General features: G+C 38.4%; 2 protein-coding genes across 5 annotated transcripts in view; one reads left to right on the top strand and one right to left on the bottom strand.

Moving 5' to 3' along the window:
• Positions 1–13,233, top strand: part of nav2b (neuron navigator 2b) — a 125,185-nt gene extending 111,952 nt beyond the window's left edge. For all 4 annotated transcript variants that reach the window (XM_034305857.2, XM_034305855.2, XM_034305856.2 and 1 more), the window contains 16 exons: positions 189–300; positions 394–536; positions 1,601–1,773; positions 2,295–2,375; positions 3,120–3,273; positions 3,735–3,882; positions 4,024–4,121; positions 4,884–4,979; positions 5,181–5,349; positions 6,129–6,364; positions 6,670–6,830; positions 7,758–7,835; positions 8,546–8,742; positions 8,958–9,076; positions 9,220–9,420; positions 10,009–13,233. In XM_034305857.2, coding sequence (XP_034161748.2) covers positions 189–300; positions 394–536; positions 1,601–1,773; positions 2,295–2,375; positions 3,120–3,273; positions 3,735–3,882; positions 4,024–4,121; positions 4,884–4,979; positions 5,181–5,349; positions 6,129–6,364; positions 6,670–6,830; positions 7,758–7,835; positions 8,546–8,742; positions 8,958–9,076; positions 9,220–9,420; positions 10,009–10,092 — 2,250 coding nt within the window. In that variant the 3' untranslated portion in view covers positions 10,093–13,233. The remainder of the gene's footprint in view (positions 1–188; positions 301–393; positions 537–1,600; positions 1,774–2,294; positions 2,376–3,119; positions 3,274–3,734; positions 3,883–4,023; positions 4,122–4,883; positions 4,980–5,180; positions 5,350–6,128; positions 6,365–6,669; positions 6,831–7,757; positions 7,836–8,545; positions 8,743–8,957; positions 9,077–9,219; positions 9,421–10,008) is intronic.
• Positions 13,234–13,463: 230 nt separating this feature from the next.
• dbx1b (developing brain homeobox 1b) lies at positions 13,464–18,999 on the bottom strand. The gene is made up of 4 exons (XM_026946524.3): positions 18,428–18,999; positions 17,690–17,791; positions 15,248–15,450; positions 13,464–15,130 (listed from the first exon to the last, which is right to left on the bottom strand). The coding sequence occupies exons 1-4, from the start codon at positions 18,756–18,758 to the stop codon at positions 14,834–14,836; spliced, it is 933 nt and encodes a 310-aa protein (XP_026802325.2). The 5' UTR covers positions 18,759–18,999; the 3' UTR covers positions 13,464–14,833.
• Between the last annotated feature and the right edge of the window lie 4,832 nt (positions 19,000–23,831).

The raw sequence follows: 23,831 nt of genomic DNA, 5'->3' as shown, positions 1-23,831 counted from the left end.
CTGATCAAAAAAATTATTAACGTGTCAAACCACCCTGCTGGTGATTATTTTCCTATAGCATCATACCCTGAAGTGTGTTTTTCCTCACTTTATTGTACATTCATGTGTATGTGTGTAACAGTATATGTAGTGCTCACTGATAAAGCCCGAGTTAAGTATGGTGTGTGTGTGTGTGTGTGTGTGTATAGGACACAGAGCTGAATGAAATGAGGAAGACCATCGAGCTGTTGAAGAAGCAGAACACAGTCGCTCAGGCTGCCATCAGCGGAATCATTAACACACCAGAGACCCCGAACAAAGGTTTAATCCGATGTTGTAACAGTTTGGATTATTTAAAGAAGTATTATTCTTTTTGTTTAAACAAATTCTCTCTATCTATCTATCTCTCTGTAGATTCCTCCATTGGTTCTCCTCTGTCAGCAGCAGCAGCAGATCAGCAGATCCAGCGCCAGCCCTCCTCTGACAGCGTGTCGAGCCTCACCAGTCACTCCAGCCTGGAGCTCGACGCCAACAGCAAGAAGAAGAGGAAGAACTGGGTGAGCCTTCATCACTCCTTCTGGCCCACGGCCACCATTCAGTGCATCTTAGTGGTTTCTATAATGCACATAAGTACACATGCAACTACTGTGTAACTACAGAGGAGGTCTGTGCTGTACAGCTTGATCACAGTGTGTGTACATGTTGTGACTTGTGTACATGTTGTGACTTACGCAAGTCTATATTGACTGAGTAATTACGTTTGCATGAACTTCTGCTACACTTTTCTATTGACCGTTGTTTGTGTATAGAAGTTACACTGTTTAAAGCTGTACAATATTTATGGTAGAATATTACACGTATCCTGATGCAACTGGAAAGAAAACTCTCAGTAGTTTATACAAATATAATTATAATCCCCGTGTTACAAATGTATTTGCATAAGCTGTAGTTACATGTGCATGCATCCTGTGGTTACATTTTATTATATTTATTACACAGGTATTAGAAAGATTATATAAAGTCTAAATATGTTCTCCTAACTCAGCTGTTTTGCAGTTTCATGGATCAGCAGCTCTGTTGTTAATTCTGATCTCACCATAGTTCAATGTAAAAAAACACCCACAATGCATTCTTCCATTATAACATAAGCTCTTAACGGCTCCAGCTAAATGTGGTATATTGAACTTTTCTCATTTTCTCTGTGCTTACCTCTCATCGGATAGGTTTGTGAGGTAAGTTTTTGCATCTGGCTCATGGCACTGAGATGTAGATCATGATTGATTAGTCACCGTTGAGCTGTTTGTAAGTCCGACAAGTTTGGGCAGTTTTATGAAACACGCATGAGTCTGTCTTTTATGTTTGTGATTACCTGCGACCTTTGAAACCAGTTTTTATGCAACATGAAGAAATTTACAGGATGTTGCAATAATAACATGTTTAAAGAGCCAATATTGTGCAGCACAATAAATCAATCAGTATTAAGAGTTATTATTTACACTCATTTAGGAAGAACGGTTATTTTTAACTCCTATGTTTAGGAATTTTAGTTTGAGCTACAGAAACTCGGTTTCTCCTGAACACCAGTGCAGCTTTAGAATGAGCCGTATTTTCTCTCCTTCAGCTAAGGAGCTCCTTCAAACAGGCATTCGGCAAGAAAAAGGCACCAAAGTCGGCCTCGTCTCATTCAGACGTTGAGGAGATGGATGAGTCCTCTGTGCCTTCATCACCCAGACTTCCGTATAGCTGCCACTCCACTGGGACATCACTGATCCGACACTCACACTCCAACTCACTGTAAGACTTCATCCTCACACATACCTGGGCTTTTCAACTTTCAGGCACAACTGTGTATGATCACAAAAAATCACTTTAAGTATATAACTAGTGCCCCCTAGTGTTATAACTATAACTAGTGCTCCACAACGTGTTATATTTTGCTCCACTATAGTGCTTTAGTGCTATAGGGGTTCAATAGCATGACACTGAATGTGGTTTAGCTATAATGGGCTTTAGCTATAATGTAATTTATAATGGTGTAATTTCCACCAGTGTCGATAAGTCTGAGGAACCCCAATACTGGCCAAGAACTGAGAAATGGTGTGTAATATACACAAATGAACTAATTAAATGTCACATAAAAAAGCAGCATGGTCATTAGTGGTGATATAAAAATATATTATCAGCACAAAACTATATAACGCCAGCTAAAGTCTGTATATGTTAATATAACATTGATGGTCCTTAATGCTCACAGTTGTGTTGTGCATGCGTACGTGTGTGTGTGTGTGTGTGTGTGTGTGTGTGTGTATGTGTAGCCCTCTCCTTTCATCGCTCTCCATTTATGGAAATGGTTGGGGCTGTAACAGTGCTCCCATCAGGACCAGCTCTCTGGCACGGTAACAGAGACTAAAACAAAAAGAATTTAAATTAAAATAAAAAATTTAATCACAACTTGATCAAAATCTGTCTTTATAAATCACGAGAGCTGCTGCAGTATTGTGCCACATCATGTACTTCAGTGATGACACACTTCCCTGCAAGCTTGCGTAATAAAGCACTAGGATGTGCCTCCTGTTTTGGTGTGATCACATGACCTTATTACGACACTGCTAAATGTCCAGAAGTGAACACATTTTAGAGCCGGGTCCAAAATTCTGAGTCCAGCAGCTTCTAGTCATAAAGATACTACAGTGTTATTATATTATTTTGGCAGGATGGGGTGAAAATCAGATACATATTGCATGTGCGCTTCTCGTGTCAGCAATATATGACATTATGTTGACTAAGGAGCAATACTAAAGAGCATTATATATATATTTTGGACTTTTTTTTGGAATTTTGGACCCTACTGTGTTTTAAAACCTGTTTATTGTGAAACAGTCTAATTATTGAAAGTTCAGCTGACCTACTAATACGTGTTAAGTGTTGATGATTTGCATAATTACATGCACTAATTATGTGCCTTTAATTGATTACTAACTGCAGGATGTGTAACATCGTGTGCTACGAGAACCTACTACACAGCTGCTGTATTGTTTGTGTGTGTTTGTATTTGTCTGTGATGTATCTTTGGTGTGATGAATCTTTGGTGTTGTGTGTGTGTGTATGTGTGTCTGTACGTGTGTATGTGTGTGAACCAGGATCTCGGAGTGTACAGACTGTGAGACGGAGACGGTCATGCAGTTGCGCAGTGAGCTGCGTGATAAGGAGATGAAGTTGACTGACATCAGATTGGAGGCTCTAAGCTCCGCCCATCAGCTGGACCAGCTCCGAGAGTCCATGAACCGCATGCAGGTTAATTAACTTCCTTATTATCTTCAAGAGAGGAAAAAGAGAGGCTGGTGAGGGAAAGGCTGTTACACTGTTTCACAATATTAAATGTCAGTATACATGGGGAAAAAGACTATGACATCATACATGGTAGCATCAGCAAATTGCTGTGGTATGAGAGGAAAACACACTTCAGGAGGTGATAACAGTGGTAACAGTATCCGGTCTCACATTAGCCCATGTTACACCACCCTGTCCTTGATTATTTTCCCATGACAGCAAGCCCCCACGAGTTTTATATTAAGTGGCAAAATTGATATTAGTATTGATGACTAACTTTTCCTATCAGTCAAACCTTTAAAAAGGAAGCCTTGTAGTCTGGGCTCATAGGAAGTAAAATAATCTTAAGCATGTGTGCTTTGTGGTGCTTTTATAAGTGTGTAGCGTGGCGTTTCGAGTTGGGTTTGTGTGCTGTGTTTGTGCAGGTGGAGATGGAGAAGCTGAAAGTGGAGAATGAGCGTCTGAGAACAGCCAGTAGGGGGAGCTGCAGCACAACCACATCACAGGCATCTGTGTGTCCCTCGGGCCTCGGCCTGTCCACTCAGTCAAGCCTCACTGAGTCCACCAGCCTAGGTATACACACACACACACACACACATGCTCAGAGAGAGTAAATCGGTGTGGTTGTAAATGTTATTTTAATACACTCTGACAGACTTTGTGTGTGTTTATGTGTGTGTGTATATGTGTGCGTGTGTGTGCACACACTCTCAGACATGCTGCTGGAGGACAGTGGAGATGGCGGCTCTCGTAAAGAGGGACACCATGTTAAGGTGGTAGTGAGTCTGGACAGAGGCCCGGAGTGGAAAGAGGTCAGACTTTTTTTTTCGTCTCTTCATTACACACAGAGTTTAGTTTCTAAAATTCAGCACAGAAATCCTAACACCATCTTATTTAAACTGTAAGATGTTTTTGAGACAGCATTGCCATCAGCAGCAGCAGTAACTGTCACTTTTATATAATTTTTCTTAAAGATTAATCTGTAGCTGTTTAGCAAGTTAACCTCACCGGGTAAATATTTAGCATCTGATGATTTACCATCTTATTTAAATGACTGATTTTTGTTTTTTTGTTTTTTTTTTTGCTTCAGTTAAATTTCTTTTTTGTCAGGCATTGTCAGTATTAAGAATTAAAACCTTAAATAATGTGAAATTGTATTAAACAGAATCTTGACCACTAGATGGTGCGGTGTATGTAATTTTCCCAGTTAGAGAAATAAAATGGTAAAAAATATCAGAGCTGTATGTGTTCGCAATGTTACCCCAAAGGTCACCTCCATCTGGGAATGCGGCCTTTGTTCCTAAATAATTTCGCTAAGTGAAATGTTCAAATTATGGAATTCTAGTCTATGATTAGTCTATGATCAGATAATTACCCTCTAGATAGTAAAGCCAATATGATTATCCCAGATTGAGAAATAAGACGATGAAAAAAGCAGTTATTGGCAGCAGTTTCTGGCAGTGTTGCTAGTTGTATAATGGACATTAGATTAGATGTGTGTGGGAACTGAACTGATGGAGTGTGTGATCTACTGGTCTCTGTTTCAGCCGTGCTTCTGTATCTCGTCCTCACAGGAGTTCAGGCAGCACGACTTCCTGATTGGCTGCATCGGCGTCAGCAGTAAAACCAAATGGGAGGTTCTGGATGGTGTCGTCCGGCGCCTCTTCAAGGTGCAGTAAGCTTCTAAGAAACCTTCAGCATAATTAACCAAAAATTAATCCAACACCTTCGAACCAGTCAGAATCAAGAATTCAGCAGTAATGTGGTATGAAGGTGGATAGAGCATTTAGGGAAGATTTTCCCTCACGTTTGTGTGTATATGTGTGTGTATGTGTGTCTGATGCTGGCTTTGTGTCTTGGCTCTCCTGCAGGAGTACATTATCCATGTAGACCCAGTCTCACAGCTGGGCCTGAACACAGACAGTGTGCTCAGCTACGGTATCGGAGACGTTCAGCGCACCAGCGAAGCCGACACACCAGAGCTGCTGCCTTGTGGCTACCTGGTGGGAGACAGTGACACCATCTCCGTCAGGCTGAAAGGTAAACTGAAAGACAGGAAAGAAAGACAGCACTATCTTCCATCTACTTAGAATTTATAGCACTGCAGATGTCACATGTATGTTAGAATACTTTATTTACCTTGATTTTTATGAATAGAATTAATATTTATGGAAATGGAGCACCAAAAGCCTTTCCTATGGTCTCGGATCCTCCCAGAATTTGCCTAAAGCTAAGTTTACCATCATGCTAGCTATATATACAGCTACACTAGTCAAAGTTTTTTGAACACCTTCTATTTTAGCATTTTATTTCAAATTACCTCATTTAAAGTACTCTAAATTTTGAAAGTCAATCCAAGGGAAATAATGTGTACCAGAATAATGTGGACCAGAACTGAATTGAAAAATTAATTTAAAAAATAGTCTCTATTATTCCATTTAGAGGCCAAAATAGTTCAGTCCACTCAGGGCAATAAAAATAGCTACTGACAAAATGTACTAATAAATGAAAAATATAATTTTTCATTAACAGGCTACAAATTGTAGCTTGTTAATGAAAAATACTCTGTTTCCAGAATAATTAATTTACGGCTTTTAAATTTGTAAATGATTTTAAAAACTATATTATAACCTATAATATAGGTTGTCTTGTGTGGATTAATGCCAGAAAATCCTAGTTAAGTCCATTTCAGTTCCAGGTTGTAAAAAATACAGAATATGGAAAAGTTCAAGGGGGTGAAAACATTTGCAATGCACTGTAGATGTATATAAACTATAGAAGCATAATTTGGATATGGTGTTCTCTGTGTCCCTCTGTAGGTGTTGAGCAGCACAGTGAGGATGCGTTGGTGTTTGAGACGCTCATCCCGAAGCCCATCCTGCAGCGCTACGTTTCTCAGCTCCAGGAGCACCGGCTCATCGTTCTGTCTGGACCATCAGGCACCGGGAAGAGCTTCCTGGCCGCGAGGTTGGCTGAGCATGTGGTGCTGATGGAGGGATACTTGCTGAACAAACAGTTCATCACGACTTTCAATGTGGATAACAAGTCTAGCAAGGTGAAACAGACTTAAAACATTTTTTTAAAAAATATGTAACTATCTATGCAATCTATGACTTTGCCAAATTCACCACAAATTAATTTTTTTATGAAAATGAATTCAGATGCAATTGTGACAAATATTTATTTGTATTTAATCACATTTAGCGTATTTAATCATGAAAGGGTCGTTCCTAGCCACTCCCTCCTTTCAGCTGTTACACTCTTTCTGCATGTACCTGTATACCGCACTGATCTGAATACTACACAGAGTCTGTTGTTAGATATTGGTGTAAAGCTAAACAGTGAAATTATGTTATTTAGGAGCTGAAGCAGTACCTGTCTAACCTGACTGAGCAGTGCAGCAGCAGCAGCAGCACACGGGCCGTGGGTGTGCCTCAAGTCGTCATCGTAGAAAACCTGCATCATGTCGGCTCTCTGAGCGAGATCTTCAACGGCTTTCTGAACTGCAAACACCACTGCTGGTCAGTAGTACCACTGGAAAAACTGGATCACACTGCTTTATATCCATTTTACCTTCATACCTACACTAACACACACACCATGTAGGTCACTTTAGAGGTATACAGTGGCATTGTGGTGCTGGTACGAGTGTATCAGACGCAGCAGCAGCAGCATTGGGGTTTCAAAACACTGTGTACATGTATACACTGTGTACACTGTGTACACTGCTCACTTTATTACACACACACCTAACTTGTAGGTGTACAGCTAGACACTACAGATCATCCTTGGATTTATACCACAGCACTTTTGAAGTCTGGAATCTGGTTGGTCAGAAGGTGTTGATGCATTTTCGAAAACAGCAGCTCTGACAGTAGTTCCCTCGGCAAGACAAATCACAGGCAGATCACATTAATGTGCTCGTCGTAATCATTCACAGCGACTTGCACAGAGGATATGCAGCATTATCTAAGTCTAATAATAATTTTTTTTTTTTAAATATGTTCTTATTTAATAAAGAATAGCATATATTTGATATGGTGAATCTTTCTGTGAGGAGTGGAAGGAGTCTTCAGGAAATGACTATTTACAGCTGTTATAACATAAGTGATAATCAGAACTAACTTGCTTTGCAGATATTCCACAACATTAAATGTAACTACAAATGGATAAAAAGTCTCATTCATGACATGTCATTCATTAATAAATTAAATGTTCCTCATTGGTGTAGGAGGAATGAAACACTGCAAGGTAGTAAAAGTAACTCTGCTTCTCATTGGGCCTCATCACCCCATTCAACTGTTGATTACTTTCCTCTAACTGCATCCCCCCTAATGTATTATTCCTTACTTAACTCCCAGTTCAGCCACTTGCCTCTTAATATGGCAGTGTGATTTTCTTTTTTTTTGAGGGGATAATATAAATGATCAATCTCTGTGTGTTCACAGCCCCTATATAATCGGCACTATGAACCAAACGTCATCATCCACGTCCGCCCCGAATCTGCAACTTCACCATAATTTCAGGTAGGATTTCTTTGGTGCACTGTTACTACACACATTCCACAGCCTGACCTTTTGTATTTGTTGCATGTCTATCTTTTATTCTATACTCCCCTTTTGGAACCTCAGTGAATGTCTATCACAGTCTATTGGTGCCTCTCAAACTCTCCACAAGAGGGCACTGTCCTGCACTGTTCTTAGCTTCTAGCTTCCATCTTGATCCGCACAGACTATTATTAAATGGTGTAATTTATCTTGTCTTAGCCTTTATAGATATATATAGATATATATACATATGTGGTGCTATAGATATATAGATATATATAGATTAACAGAAGTGCATTTTACACACTGTCTGAGCTATAAATTAAATTCATAATTCAATTTATAATTATGAATTTAATTAATGATAATTAATAATGAACCTTTTAAATTCAGATTTACATAGTCTCTGGATAATGCTATAGCACTCAGACAAAATCCGTATCTGAATACAAACAGACTCTGATATGATTAAATGTGTCTAGAGATCAGCAGTTATTCTGGATTCACACACATTTCCTTTTTAAAACATTGAAATTTAAATGTTTTTACTATATAAATTGTAAAATAGAAGTACATTTCATTCTTTTACCCAGAAGGGTCTGCAAACTTTTGAAATGAATCGTCGACCTTGTAGTACATTTTAAGCAGGTCTCATACCTTGATGTTTTAACTTCATGTTTTTGTTTCAGATGGCTGCTTTGTGCTAATCACACTGAACCAGTGAAGGGCTTCTTGGGTCGTTTTCTGAGGCGGAAGCTTCTGGAAACTGAGATGAACAGTCGCGTGCGTAACGCCTACTTGGTGAAGATCACCGAGTGGATCCCATGCGTCTGGCAGCATCTCAACCGCTTCCTGGAGACACACAGCTCCTCTGATGTCACCATCGGTGAGTTCAATTACAGCAAGTCAGATGAATCCTAATGTGTATAAATAAAGCCGTGTAAAGACATTGTAGGTCATTTTGAATGAATGTGCCCTCGATGACCTTCGCTCCTGAGTTTCCCTTGTGTGTAACACAATGAAATAGTAAGTGCAAGTCGACAAGGGTGTGGTAATCAGTGTTGGAATGCAGGTTATCTCAACTTCTTTCTTCCTCTGCAGGACCACGCCTCTTCCTGTCCTGTCCCATGGATGTCGAGGGTTCTCAGGTTTGGTTTACAGACCTGTGGAACTACTCCATCATTCCCTACATGCTAGAGGCAGTCCGTGAGGGTCTGCAGGTAAGAACACGCAACACACGTTGACACTTCTGTCATGTTGAACATCTTTTATACCTCATCATGACTGCAGATCTTTCTTTTAAGTAACATAGCAGCATTAGTAAATTAGCCTGTGTGTGTGTGTGTCTGTGTGTGTGATGTAGCTGTATGGCAGAAAGGCATCATGGGAGGACCCGTCTCTCTGGGTGATAGAGACGTACCCGTGGCCACCCGGGCTCCACCAGCTCCAGTGTCCTGCTCTGCTCCAGCTGCGGCGTGAGGACGTGGGCTTTGACGGCTTCCCCAGAGAACCCGGCACACAGGGCACAGAGATCACGTCGGAGGGGGCAGAACGTGACCCGCTGGTGAGATTACAGCCTGCCTTTTACTCTAATTATCTAACATCCATGATGTCTAATTTGATGCAAATATTACCATATTAAATATTTAGCAACAATTATTGGGACATGATTCAGGTCCTCGGGCTGCACAGAAATAAATCTTCATTATGTGAAGATATGTAATTATTCTCATATCACACCTCTCTTTAATTACTGACTCTGATTGGTCAGAAGGTGTTGATTCCTTTTCTATAACAGCTGCTCTGACAGTAGTGACGGTTACATGACAAATCACACTTTCGATGGCGTTTCATTGTGGACACGCCACAAAAAATATTTCTATAGTGAAGTTTTTTTATATACAGACATTTATTTATCATTTTTTGGAAGAAGTCTCCATTGTCAGAGCTTTGTAAAAGTCAGAGTTAAAGCATTTTAGAAAAAAGAGTGGTTGGTGACAGGACAATGTTTATAGCTGCTGTAAAGGAAGTGATAACATGTAATCACTGATCAATTGCTGTGGTATAAGAGGAATAAAACATTATTTCTGCATTGTTTTTGCTGCGGATTACACTGACAATTTGACCTTTTGACCTCTCCTTATCATCATAGATGAATATGCTAATGAGGCTAAAGGAGGCGGCTCACTGCAGCGGCCCACCGAGCGACGACAGCGACTCCCAGCAGCAGCAGTGACGGCGAGGACGTCCAGGATCCACTGCTGGACTCTACACTGTGAACAGCACAGCAATATGTCTTAGTCTTCCATGAAGAGAAGAGTTTACTGTCAGTAACAGCATATAGAACAGGACAATCTGTGTAGGAAACATATGACTCACAAAAAAATAGGTCTGGATTGATTTAGAAGCATCGGGCAGTTTGCTAATCTCACTGTGGACTAAACACTTCAGCACATGAGTCGTTGCTACTAAAGTTAGCCGTTGTTTTAAACACGTCCATGTTGACTTTCCATAACAAATCAGAATTGCTCAATACCATGACCTTCGTGATCACTCGCAGCACAAAGATAGTATAACAGAAACCCTTAATATCGATTTCTGTAGCAATTTGCACACCCTGTTTCCTGTCAACTATATTTACACAAAGTGCCATAAAGCTGCCCTGCCTTTATAACTAGCCATCATGCTAGCTTGAAATTTAGCCAGCACAATAATGCTGCGTTCGACTTACCTCATAAGTGGAATTACGCCATTTTCAACCTCAGTGTTTCAACATATGAAGTGAAAGAAAAACATAGACACTTCTAGGTTCGTCTTTTGTTAGCAACAAACTAGCCAGTTAACTGTAATGATTGATGTATATTTTCCTCCTTAAAACTGCATACTATTGTTTTAGATTTAACGAGCGTATATGTCTTTATGTTGATGATCTTTGGGTGTTTTCTTTTGCATTTCCTGGTTGGAGGTTGGGAATTACTAGTTGCGACCTCTAGTCGAACGCAGCAAAAATATAAGGTGTGATGTCGTGTATAAATGGAGGAGCAGGCTTTAAAAAAAAATTATTATAATAATTTTGAATATTTAAAGTCACCTTAAAGTTTTAAATCATTGTTTAATAATTAAAACCTTTCTGGGGAATTCATTTGAGTGCACAGATTAGTCAAACTGCAAAAACTGCCACTGCAGCAGTTTTACCAAATGTCTTACAGAATATGTGAAAGTGAGGTGTTATTGCATCATTAATGATAAGAGCCAAATTGTTCAAATTGCATATTCATTGAATTTTGATTTGCATATTCATAGATTTCGCAGTGAGTTTAGGGCATTTTCTACCATATCAGTTTTTTTAATGCTCTTCAGAAGATTTTTTGGTTGACTTATGTATTTAATTTTTATAAGATCTATTCACTTTTTTCAGTTTTGAAAAGAAACTAATACATCAGAGAAGTATACAGCAATACTGAGTTGATCTAACAAATTTCACTGATGGGAATCTCACACAGAAATGTTAACGTAAAAAATCGACAGAGGGTGTGTTCAAAAACGTATTGAAGTTTGAGGTTTAGTACTTTGTGCAGTTGCGCACTAGGTGCCGCCATAACCGTGTTTCTTTCTCGGTGCAGTTTCTCAGGACTTCTTTGCACTGCAGTCTCTCACTATTTTCAGCCTCTCACTGTTTTCCAGAAATGCATTTCATAACATCACAGTGCAGATTTAAGGCCATTTTTCACTCCGTGTTTAGACTCAACTAATTTTTTACATGCGCAATCAAGGAAACTATCATATAGACTCTTCTATGAGCTTCCGTGCACAATATGGAACATCGTATGTGGTGCTAATGTTTCCTAATGCCTTACTACTTTTGTATCTACAGTAGGAATCTTAAATGCTGGAAATGTTTACACCAGAATACCACGGTGTTAGCAACATTAAGTGGTATGTCTGAGTGCGACACGTTTGTAATCAAAGCCAATAAGAGTAATATGAGTTCATTGAACATGAGGTAATCAGAATAGCTTTGTGTTTACATGACGAGTGAGGAAGTACAATAGAAGGTGCTATGTTATACCTCTCTAAACAGGGTGTTGGTATTTTAATGCTGGAATACCTTACATCATTAATGCTTCTAGTAGAGTGGTAAATTTCAAACAATTTCTTCATATTATGGTGCTTTAAAGGTGCAGTTGGTAATTTTAGATCTGTCTTCTGACTGTGATTTGCAATTTCAATTCCAATATTTACAAATCTTCTCCTCCACCCTCAGCAAAGCTCACTCGTTTTGTGAAAACTTAATATACCTTGCGTGATGCGTACGTCGAACAGTTCTAGAGCCATTTTCTGGGCCGGAAAAATATAAACAGAAGCTCAAAAATTAAGAAAACACCCAGTTCAATATCAGTATCAATACTGCAGATGACTATTTTTCAGAGGTTCCATAGAAATTATATGATTATTACAGGTCTAGAAGCACTTTGAAAAATTACAAACTGCTCCTTTAATCTCAACTAATTCTCTGAGACAGTGATAACTGCCTGTTTTACGAGAGTTTCCTTTGTTTGAATGGAGAGTGTGATTGTGTGAATTGATTATGTGAATTGCCAAGAGAGGAGAAAAAAGACTTCTTGTTTTAAGTCTCCATACACAGAAGCACTTTGAAGACACACATACATACACACACACACACACACACACAGACTTTGGCACTCTTTTGCCCAATCTAAAGTCCTCTGAGCCAGAGTGATTTGTTTTCTCCAGAGCCGAGTGCTGGCGTGTCTAGTGGCCCGATCCGGAGAATTATCCCGCCGTCCACTTTCACGCAGTTTCAAAGGAGCACTCTGCACTGCTTTTGTTTAGACGTCTGCACTTTGTTCGCTCGAGAAATGAAGTTTTTCGAGCTTTCATGCGACGCACGACGTCGGACTTGTGATGCTGAGCTTTTCTCAACGGACCTTTTGATTAAAGAGACACTATGCAATTTTTCTGTCATAGTTGTGGTTTCTCATACTGACACATTGTTTAGCACACCATTTTGTTAATAATTCTTTTTCAAACACATTTTTTTTTGTTTTTGTTTTTTTTTTTTATAAATGTTCAGATAGTAAATGGAAGAGGAAAGAAACAACATGATTCGCAAAAGTCTGTGAAATATCCTGAACGTTATAATGCCATAATTTTCTTTTTGTATACTTTCACTTGTACAATATGTGTGTAAATTTTAAACCTTGTTTGAGAAATTCAAGATGTTGTCTAACAATTCTTTAAAGTAAATAGAGTAAATGATGTACAGTTGTCTTTTCTACTGCCTTGTACAGCTTGTTCAGTTTTATTTTTTCAACAGATTGTTGGTCCTTGGAGAATAAAGGTGATGATTCTCTCATTTGTTCATTATTCAGTGACATTTGTAGCTTACATGATAATAGAGTATACTATGATATAATATGATAATAAAATCTGAAATGTACTATTTATGGTTATACTGTAGAGGAATAAATATGATGTCGCCTAAAACATAATTACAGGTGTATAATATACACAAGGATATTAAAAAGTAATCTAGAGGTTTCCCTAAGCAAAACATTTTAAATGTTATTTAATGCTATTCATTTTGACACCTGTAATATTGGGGTGTGTGGTTATTACACAGTTCCATCCCTATATAAACATATAATTAAGCACCACATGATCAGAATCCTGATGACTGATCAAGGCTTTTGGGAAACATTTTTGGGACCCATCTCATATTCATAAGGATGTGAATGATATTCTATGCTTCATTTTCCTATCTGAAGTCTTTAGAGTGCTGATTTATGATTTGTTTCAAATAAAATCAACAAATAAAACATAAAGGTCTATCAAATATTCCTCATCTAACTAACCAGGGAAGCTGTCCCATGCTTAGACCTATTTGATTAAAATATTTTAAAAAGAAATGTTGTCATTTGCCCAAGCCTAATTTGATTCTGCCCATTTATATTTGCATATAATTTAATTTGATTTATTTTTTTTTTTTGCCAATTTGCTCAAAAATACATACAATGTTTTGGCTATTTTGTTGTTTAAAAGATTTATTGTGTAGTATTTTGTGTCAAAATACCCACTATGCTATTATCATTTTTATTATGTGTTCTTGAAGTGATTTGAGAGATGTTCAAGAAAAAACCCAACCTCATTCCCTTTGGATTTTAATATGCAAAAATATTTTTTCCCCAAGTATATACATTTCATCCTTACAAACATCAACATACAAAATAATATATGACTTTTAAGTTATACATTTAGCATCTACATAGTTTAGATTAAACATGGAAAATCTAAACAGGAAAAAAATATCAGCAGGAAAGGCATGAATCTTGTTCGGCTATAAAACGTTCCATACAAAATATTCCAAATATATTCATACAAAGTAGTATACAAAATGTTACGGCTGCAAAAAACGCAGCCACAGTAAAGGCCATTAAATTAGTAGCCTGAATGTTTAATGTATATTCATCTTTTTGTTTTCTTTTTTCCATCATGTTAATTTCCGTATAGTGTAAAGATATAGCTAATTAATAGCTGTTCATTGGTAACATGGATGTGTCTCTGATTCACTATGAAGTACACTAATTTTTCTAAGTCCTCCCATTGTCACCTAATCACATCTTGTGCAAGATCTTAAATGTATGGGACAAATGCAAACCCTAATCTGTAGACTGCACTGCAAATTAAGCCAGCAACGAAAAAATGATTCTGCCAGATCAGCAAACACATCTCTCATGGTTTTATCACTTTAACATTTTAAAGATATTCTTAAATCTTAACATTGATGCATGACATTTATTTAGCCATCTGCTCATGGGTGCCAAAACTTTTCAACAAGGGTTGAATGTCTCTCAATTTGATTCAGTCTAACCCCCCTGTAAGATCTTTCCCATTTGGAACTGAGGATTAATTCGACACAAATCACAGTCTGTTTTTTTTTTTGTTTTTTTGTGTGGCTACGATACGGTGATTTCTTCATCATCTGATGAGTCTGAGTTCTTGCTGGAGTGTGACGGAGACGTGAGGAGTGAATCGGAGCCGTTTTCGAGATCTTTGCCTATGTGAGGATGGTAGAAAGCACCATGTGGGCTGTCTCTGTCGAGATTCTCGTACTTTATCCCAACGTCGCTGAGATCTGGGTTAGGGTTTGTCTTCGTTGGCAGAGTTTGTTCTCGACAGCCACCTGAAGACAAAAGTTCCCTCTCTTTGGAATTCCGCCATTTCATTCTTCGGTTTTGGAACCATATTTTTACCTAGGAGGGTCAACATAATATGAAGGAGTTTAGATTTTAGATTTGCCTCAAACAACGTTGCTCAGAGAATTGGAAACACTTCTTAGCTAGCTAGCATTTATCTCATGTAGGACCTACCTGAGAGTCTTTCAGGCCGAGTTTCGCGGCTAGCTTCTTCCTGTCCGGTTTGCTGATGTACTTCTGCTTCTGAAACATTTTCTCCAAAGCTTTGCGCTGCACGTCGGAAAACACGGCCCGCCTCAGCATGCCTCTCCTCGGCTTTCCCCTTGCCGAAAGTGGCCATGAGAAGGTTCCCGGTATAGGAACCACTGAGTTTGAAGCTGTTAAAAAAGAGGCATCATTGAGTCCGTCAGATAGAGACAGGCAGATGTATACAAAGTCAATTCTTCCTGCTCTAACCTTATTGAAGGGGATCCATTTGAGTGGAACGAGGCAACTAATTAGCACATTTGCTTGGCTCCCCAAAAGCATTGGTATGGTAAAAAAGGCCGAGTAGCTATTCAGTCTCCTCCGGTGGAGGATACAAAGCGCTAATGAAGCGTGCACGGTAATTGTGTAGTAATGAACTAACTGAAAAAAGGCTTAAGACAGGCCACTAAAGCCATATATTATGGCGACAAAAAGGGGATTTACACTTCGAAACTAAACACAATTGCATGCCAAGATCATTTGGAGAATACTGATGGCAGGGATTTATTTTAGCCTTATACCAGCCTATTCCAAGCTATTTTCAAAGGTCTATTTGCATCAGCTATAGGCTGAGTGATATAGACCTAAACCTACATTGTACAGCCTCCAAAAGCCTGATGCTATGTTTTTTTTAACCATTCATTAGAATCAGCAAGCTGGGTATAATGTCCTAAATAAATCGGATTACTCAATTATATTATATTTTTGCACTTCAAGTACTTTAAAATGTGGTCTATGAATGTATGACCCTTTTTTAAACCAAAAATAGTCGATTCTAACTGGCTCCTTTGCTGACTTGTTAACTTGTTAAGGGAAAATCACAGAATGGACAAACTAGCCATAATTTATTTTAACACTAAATGCTTAAAAATGTTTCTGTCATAAACAGGGATCCCTATTTTCCTAATTATCTTGATATATTGTTATATCGAGCCAAGAAAGAGTAATTCTTTTGCTATGTTTCTTATCCAGCTTTATTTGTTAATACACATTCACAGATAGCTAGCAAATGGCTAATATTCTTAAGGGATCCTAGCAAACTTCTGTTATTCAAGCTAATCTTATGTGCTTCAAAAGAACTTTGAGCTAGTTGTGATTTATTCTGGTTTTTGTTCAGTTTCCATTTCTGACAGACAACGCTACTCATTCATTCTCTGGCTAAACCAAGTTTTGTTTTTGTATCCATTTTATAAGAATTGGTTTTATTTTTAGCATCAAGTGTTTGCTTAGGTGTCCTATGAAGGCCTTGTGAGAAGATTGTAGCCCTGAATAGCGACTAATAGGGTATTAGTCCATGACTGGTAAATGCCCATCAGCAGTACTGTGTAAGGAAACGCTGTGTGAGTGTGTGTGAGTGTGTGTGTGTGTGTGTGTGTGTGTGTGTTTGAGGGGGGCTGCTAAAGGGGATCTGACCCAATTGGTCACGCTGATGAAGGCATTGTAGGCAACTCCGAGCTTGACTCCCAAGGTGATGGTAAAAAAAAAAACAAAAAAACTTATATCGTGTGGTAATGTAGAACATGCTAGCACTAATGTGAGACAAAAATATGCTTAACGCTCTATTTGGCTACTGTTCCACTTAGTGGTGTATAGCGCAGCCTAAGCTAACTACTCATTAATTGGGCTTTTTTTTAATCAAAATAGCCCAATCTCAATCTGAACAAAGATTATTAAAGCTAGTGAGGTACTATTTTGACAGCTATGTAGCTATATATCATCGAAAACTGAGGAAATCTTGGATATAGGTGACTGTTCTACATCTTTCATACATTATCATATAAATGCAGCACATACACATACCTCTACACAGTTAAGGCTTAACATGTCAGTGTTTGACAGCTTCTAGTTATACCGTGTGTGTGTGTGTGTGTGTGTGTGTGTGTGTGTGGCTTCCCAGAGGGAGCTGCCCTAATTGGTCACAGTGCTAAAAGCTTTGTGGGTGATCTGCGTTTGGCTCGGTGGGAAAATGGCGGTGATGAAGAGAAGGGACCCGCCTTAAATTTGGACCGTGAAAATCTGGACTAATTTGTAGATCAGGAGGACAAAATGTCAGCAGTCACTGCACTTTGCTAAACAGGGCCTTGGAAATTGGCGAGACACGATTTCACGATCATGGCCCTTACAAAACTCCAGTGCTGTCAGGAGCTGTGTTAATGTTCAAAATGTCCTGATTGCTTTATAATTATGATTTCTTTTGCAATCAGTAAGTCAGTATAAACATGATGACTGTGTTATATCAAGAAATCAGCATCACTGAGGAATCTAATTAACTTGAAAAGCAGAATTTTTTTTAAAGTCTGTTTTAAGCAGCCATTTGTGTGACGAGTACTGTTCAGGAAATGTAATAAAATAAGGAATAAAGTGACTCACCGGGAAAATAGGCAGCTCTGATGAACGGATGGAATGACGCGTCGAAGTAGGGCAAGGGAAAGTGTTTAGGGCTCATGCCATGCAGTGCAGGTGGAGACGATGCTGTTACACACAAAATAAGCTTCATAAACACACAGGATTACAATCAGTGTGTACTGTACAGTGCAGGGTTTTCAGTTAGCAATGTGACGAAATAAAAACCTAAATCTTGCCTTACGAATCAGTGCATTAGTAATTTGTATGTATTTATATATTTATTTAACTATGATGAGCAATTGTGTTCATAAGGCTCATAAAACTAACTGGTTTACTATATATCTATTAAAATATTTGTTTTTTTTGTTATCTATCTATAATTGATTATTCAATTTTAAACTAACTTTTATCAAGTTACTATATAATCTATTAATAATTCATTCATTCATTCATTCATTCATTTACAGAGATATATATTTATTATATTTATATTTATTATCTGCATACAAAAAACACTTTAAGTCTGTTATTACATTTATTTATTTATTTATTTATTTATTATTTACCATTATATCTATGCAGTAATAATAAAAAGTGTGCATGATATTTATTTATTTATCAACATCTATTACATTACCTGTATAGGCTAATAAATAATCTATTTAATTGTTTCATTATTTATTTATGAGGTTTTTATTAATTTCATATTATTATTATTATTATTATTATTTGTAACTAGTTATGAACTTGTCACAGCCTTACCGTTTCTGGTATCTGGTGCAAGAATGGCGTTCACCCCGAACTTCAGGTATCCGGGCTCGGTGTGTGTGTGTGTGTGGGTGTGTGTGGTCGTGCTGATGGCGGTGGTCTGCGGCGGTGAGCTGCTCCTGTCGGTACAGGAGGAAGCGCGCGCGGTCTCGGGGGAGCTGGGGCTCGCGGGCGGCGGAAGCGGAGGCGGGAAGGTCTCGCGCCCGATGCGCAGCAGGTCCTCCACCCGGAAGCTGGACGGCGCCGTGAAGGCCGAGCGCAAAGTCCGCGGCAGAGACAGCAGGTTGGGATACATGGCGGGAGGAGCAATAACGCCGGGCAACATCTCTGCACCGACCCCGAGAACAGACACAACTAAAATCTATATATATTTATATGAAAGAGTGTATAAAAACAGAAGAAGCTGCTGCTGTTCACACGCTGCAGTGGAAGAACTCCAGCCTTGTCCTGTCTCTCTCTTTCTCTCTCTCTCTCTCACTCTCTCTCTGTCTGTCTCTCTGTCTGTTTCTCTGCCTGTCTCTCTCTAAGAGGGGTTTTTATAGTGCACGAGCTTACTCAAGCCTTTTCAAGCCCCAAACAATGAAGTTCAGCAGAGTTTCTCCTCCCTGAGCGCCTTCACGCGCACATCTGCGCGCTGATTGGACCAGAACTGAAAGTGCAGTAAGTTATGACAGATGAGACTTCAGAAGCACTGAGTGGAGTCATCAGATTCATTAATTACTCACACACACACACACACACACACACACACACACACACACACACGTTGTTTAACAGCTTTATACAGATGTAAGGCAGTTTAAATGTATATAAAAGCCCAGAGGAGGCTGGATCTTTGGCTGTGGCAAGAAAAGGAAAAAAAGATCATTAAAACAGCATAATAATAATAATAATAATAATAATAATAATAGTTGTAAATAGTATTTTATAAATATCATTTATTTAATGAATAGTATTATTTATTAAATCAATTATAATTATTTATTAAAAGTATTATTTACAATAAATAATTGTATTTTATTTATTAGTTTGTTATTAGCATTTTTTCTTCATCTTTTCCAGGTACATTGTTTCCTTTTGTTTGTTTACATTGTTTCCAGTGTGTGAGCTGCTGATTCACAGAATTTACGGCTGATTTGGTTTGATTTCATGCGAAGACGTAAAGAGAAAGAGCACTAATCCCAGACCTTTTTTTTTTACGAGTCGCCTGGTAATAAATGGGCTTTAAAAATGAACAGTCCCAGGCCTTGCTGTCTGATTCAGCAGCGTGGAGAACAAGCAAAAATAACCAGTGCTGAAATAATAATAATAATGGTAATAATAATAATAATAATAATAATAATAATAATAATAATAATTGGCAGCTTCTGTTAAGGTAGTTACCTATAAGAAATTGTACTATGTATATTTATTTGTTTATGTATATATATTATTGTATATATATTATTTATTTATTGTTAATATTATTCATATTATTTATGTATATATTATCTGTTGTTCTGTCATTTGCAAATGTTTCTTAATTGATTTATGTGTAATTTATGCATTACTTACTTGGAGAGGTTTTTTTAACATATAAAAATGTAAAATGTCTGACAACAACAACAGCAATAATAATAATAATAATAATAATAATAATAATAATCAGTGCGTGGCCAGTGGGATGTTGTAATGCCTGTGACTAATGGCACTTTGTTCCCAAGAGAGTGGGGGATCTGACTCTGTTGCGCAGATAGATGTGATCATCAGGCTATCTATCTATCTATCTATCTATCTATCTATCTATCTATCTATCTATCTATCTATCTATCTATCTAAAATCTTTTTATATTAGATTATAGTATCCAGTAGGTTTTGATTTAACAATAATAATCCTGTCCATGCAATGTAAGGGGGTTTAACACGTTAAGCCTCGGTGTGTGTGTGTGTGTGTGTGTGTTGGGGAGATTAGAGCTGGAGCCGGAGAGCAGCTCTGCATTGACAGCCATTAAATCCATATTAACTCCACATTACACATTAAACCCGGAGAGCGCAGGACTAACGCTCCTTCATCCTGATCCACTGCACTGCACCTGTTCCTCCTTCTACACTGCTACACTCTCCTCTCCTCCTCCTCCTCAGCCTGCACTTCCTCCTCAGCCTGCACTTCCTCATCAGCCCATGCTTCCTCTTCCCCCTGTACATCCTCATCAGCCTGTATTTCCTTCTCACCCTGTACATCCTCATCAGCCTGTATTTCCTTCTCAGCCTGTACTTACTCTTCACCCTGTACTTCCTCTTCACCCTGTACTTCCTCATCAATCTGTGCTTCCTCTTCACCCTGTACTTCCTCATCACCCTGTACTTCCTCTTCACCCTGTACTTCCTCATCAACCTGTGCTTTCTCTTCACCCTGTACTTCCTCGTCAGCCTATGTATCTTCCTCAGCCTGTACTTCCTCTTCACACTTCCTCATCAGCCTGTACCTTTTCATTAGCCTTTATTTCCTCCTCAGTTTGTGCTTCCTCTTCACACTTCCTCATCAGCCTGTATTTCCTCCTTAGCCTGTACTTCCTCTTCACCCTGTACTTCCTTTTCACCCTGTACTTCCCTGTCAGCCTGTGCTTTCTCTTCACCCTGTACTTTCTCCTACACTGTTAAACACACTGTACTGGGAGATGTTATGATGAGCTTTTCCTAAAATTATCACTGTGTGGTTAACCCTCAAGCTGTTTAGAAAATGATGCACACACACACACACACACACACACAGAGAGAGAGAAATAAACATGAATAAGTTAATCAATAAATAAATTCTGTGTTTTTTAAATACCATATTCACCATAAGAAAAATAACATTTTTTATTATAGATTTTTCTTAGTCTTGCCTGCTTCCTTTATATATATTATAAAGGAAGCATATATTATATATCATATAAATAATATATACTTTATTATGTATATATTTATACATATTTTAGACATTTTTGAGCTATTTTAGACATTTTAGACATATGTTTATTTATGGGTTTGCATACTACACAATTCTACAATTGTCTGGAATTAGACCAGAGTGATGAACGCCATTTTTCCAAAAGATTTTCCTTCAGTTGATGTTTTGATGATGGCGTTGGCGAGCGCTGTCCACATCACCAACACATCCCACAGATATATATATATATATATATATATATATATATATATATATATATATATATATATATATATGAATGATATTATATAATTATGTAAAGATATATAAACAATATCTGTTTTTAAAGCTACCAAAACCATTGTACGGTTTAGAAAAGCATTCTTGTATTTGCAGTCTATAATGCAAATGCAAATCTTGGGAACTGAATCATAGGCTTAGTCCTAATCTGAACGACACAAAGCAAGGAGTCTATAATGCATTTAGGACCCTTGTGAGACTGACTAAATGATAGACTCATCTACATGACACAGTGTATTTCCACTTGCAGGCTCTATGGGCATTTCAAAATGTCACCGTGTCACAGATCAAAATCCTTGACAATGTCTGTTCTTTAACTCTATATAGTTACCTACAACTTCTTTTAGTGTTATAATAATATCATTCTTGATACAGTTATTCCACAAAAGCACAGAGGTGCTAATTTTACCATCATTTAAAAATCCATATTTAGATATTTTAAATTGGAAATGCCTTCACCTCTAAACAACTTGACCTCATTCCCCTTGTAAATCGTTGTTGCCGAGTCTTCATTTGCATATTGGAACCTCTAGCCTCTTCTATCCTTTTATATCACATAATCTCTGTGCCCTTATTATATCTGATATTTAATTAATGTCACATTAAGAGGTTTAAAAGAAGCCCTGATGTTTTCGCATCATATCTAAACTAGTCCTGAGAGTGCGCAACATGCAAATGTCGCACACTAATGCAATTTTTCCCATTTGAATCTTCTAACGTTTCTCCTGTAGGCTTCATCCAAGTGCCCACCACCTGGCAGGTTCTGGTGGAGAAAAAAAAAAGAAAGAAAGAAAGAAAAAAGAACATGTAAATGTCAGCAGTTAAATAGCGTTTGGGGAAAGCCATAGCGTTGCCACGCAGTCTCAGAAAAGGAGAGATCTTTGTGGTTGTCAACATCGCTTTAAATTAAGGGCCTACTCTGAACAGGCGATCACTTACTGCAAAGAAAATGAACCCGGGTCATGCTAACCTGAGGCATTCTTCTTTAGTACGACTTTAATAGGGGTAGCATTTGGCAAAGCCACTCAATGAGAAATGGGACACACACAGACACACACACACACACACACTCACTCAAAGTGCAGCCTTTTTGGAAAGAGAGCTTCCCTATTTAAACCTGTGAAGGCCTGTTTGGGTCCATCAGCACAATCTCCTGCTTTGTTTTAGACCTGAGCAGGGGGAAAAGCACCTTGTCGAAAGGCTGCCATTGAGGCGGGCTGATGGGCTGAGCGTGAGTTCGAGGCTTGGGGCGTTGGCGTTCGTGAGGAGGAGTCGGGCTTGTTCTCCTTGCGCTTGAATGGGGGGACGCCAGCGCCCGGTGGCTTGGCCAGCATTGATGCGTTTTAGCCGAGTAATCGGATTGTAAGCGAGCCGCGGCATTTGTGTCAGTTCACATTTCGTCAGGGCCATAATAAGCGTGGTCGCGGCTCAGGGACCGGCCATTGAGAACACGGCTTGCAATTCATTGTCGCAGAAAGGCAAAGCCTCATTTAATTCAAATATAATTCTCACTCGAGCATTTACAGATCGCTGTATTTGCATAACAGCGAAGAACTTTTGCCTTTTCAGGGTGTAAGCAGGAGAGTGAGTAGGGCCTAGTGAGTGTGTGTGTGTGTGTGTGTGTGCTCCTTTTCTCCACGTTCCCTTGCTTGAAAACTATATGAGGAAAATGTAAGCAAAAGTGGGAAGTAAATGGGTTTTCTCACAGGGATAAGCAAACAGGGGGGAGAGAGGGAAGCCACACAATAACATTTAGCTTCTTTCCCGCTGAAGGAGCAGCACTAAATGTGCAATGGCAGTGTAATTGGTCTTTAATGATGTGAACTGTCACACCATGCCATTTCACACACAGCCCACATTATTAGGCTTTGTTCGCTATTTTCAAAGTCTCTTCTGTGCTGAATTCATTCATGACTCTATTCTGATTTCAGGAAGCACTGATATTTATTATGATGTATGTATATTGGTTGTAATTATGTACTTTAGATGTTACTATTTTTTTTAAAAGTAGAAACATTTTTAAAGCTGCATATGAGTATAGCAAAGTTTAGTACAATTACATTTTTATTATTTTGGACAGTTGGTAAACATTTTAAATTAATTCTCCAAAACTTTATATATGTATATATACATGCAAAATTGTTGCACTAATCTTTTTTAGTGCAAAAATGACAACTTTTTTCCCTT

The sequence above is a fragment of the Pangasianodon hypophthalmus genome, chromosome 7, assembly GCF_027358585.1.
Source record: "Pangasianodon hypophthalmus isolate fPanHyp1 chromosome 7, fPanHyp1.pri, whole genome shotgun sequence".
In the NCBI taxonomy this organism is placed as follows: domain Eukaryota; kingdom Metazoa; phylum Chordata; class Actinopteri; order Siluriformes; family Pangasiidae; genus Pangasianodon; species Pangasianodon hypophthalmus.
The sequence above is the reverse complement of the archived record's forward strand: the minus strand, read 5'-3'. Positions and strand labels throughout refer to the sequence as shown.

What these genes read in the sequence shown, in the direction of transcription:
- dbx1b (XM_026946524.3), bottom strand. Translation starts at nt 18,758, where the DNA reads ATGTTGCCCGGCGTTATTGCTCCTCCCGCCATGTATCCCAACCTGCTG. An exon ending in TGCACCAGATACCAGAAACG is followed by an intron (nt 17,792 to 18,427) that starts GTAAGGCTGTGA and finishes TGTGTGTAACAG; the next exon opens with CATCGTCTCCACCTGCACTG. An exon ending in TCGGCCTGAAAGACTCTCAG is followed by an intron (nt 15,131 to 15,247) that starts GTAGGTCCTACA and finishes TGACCCTCCTAG; the next exon opens with GTAAAAATATGGTTCCAAAA.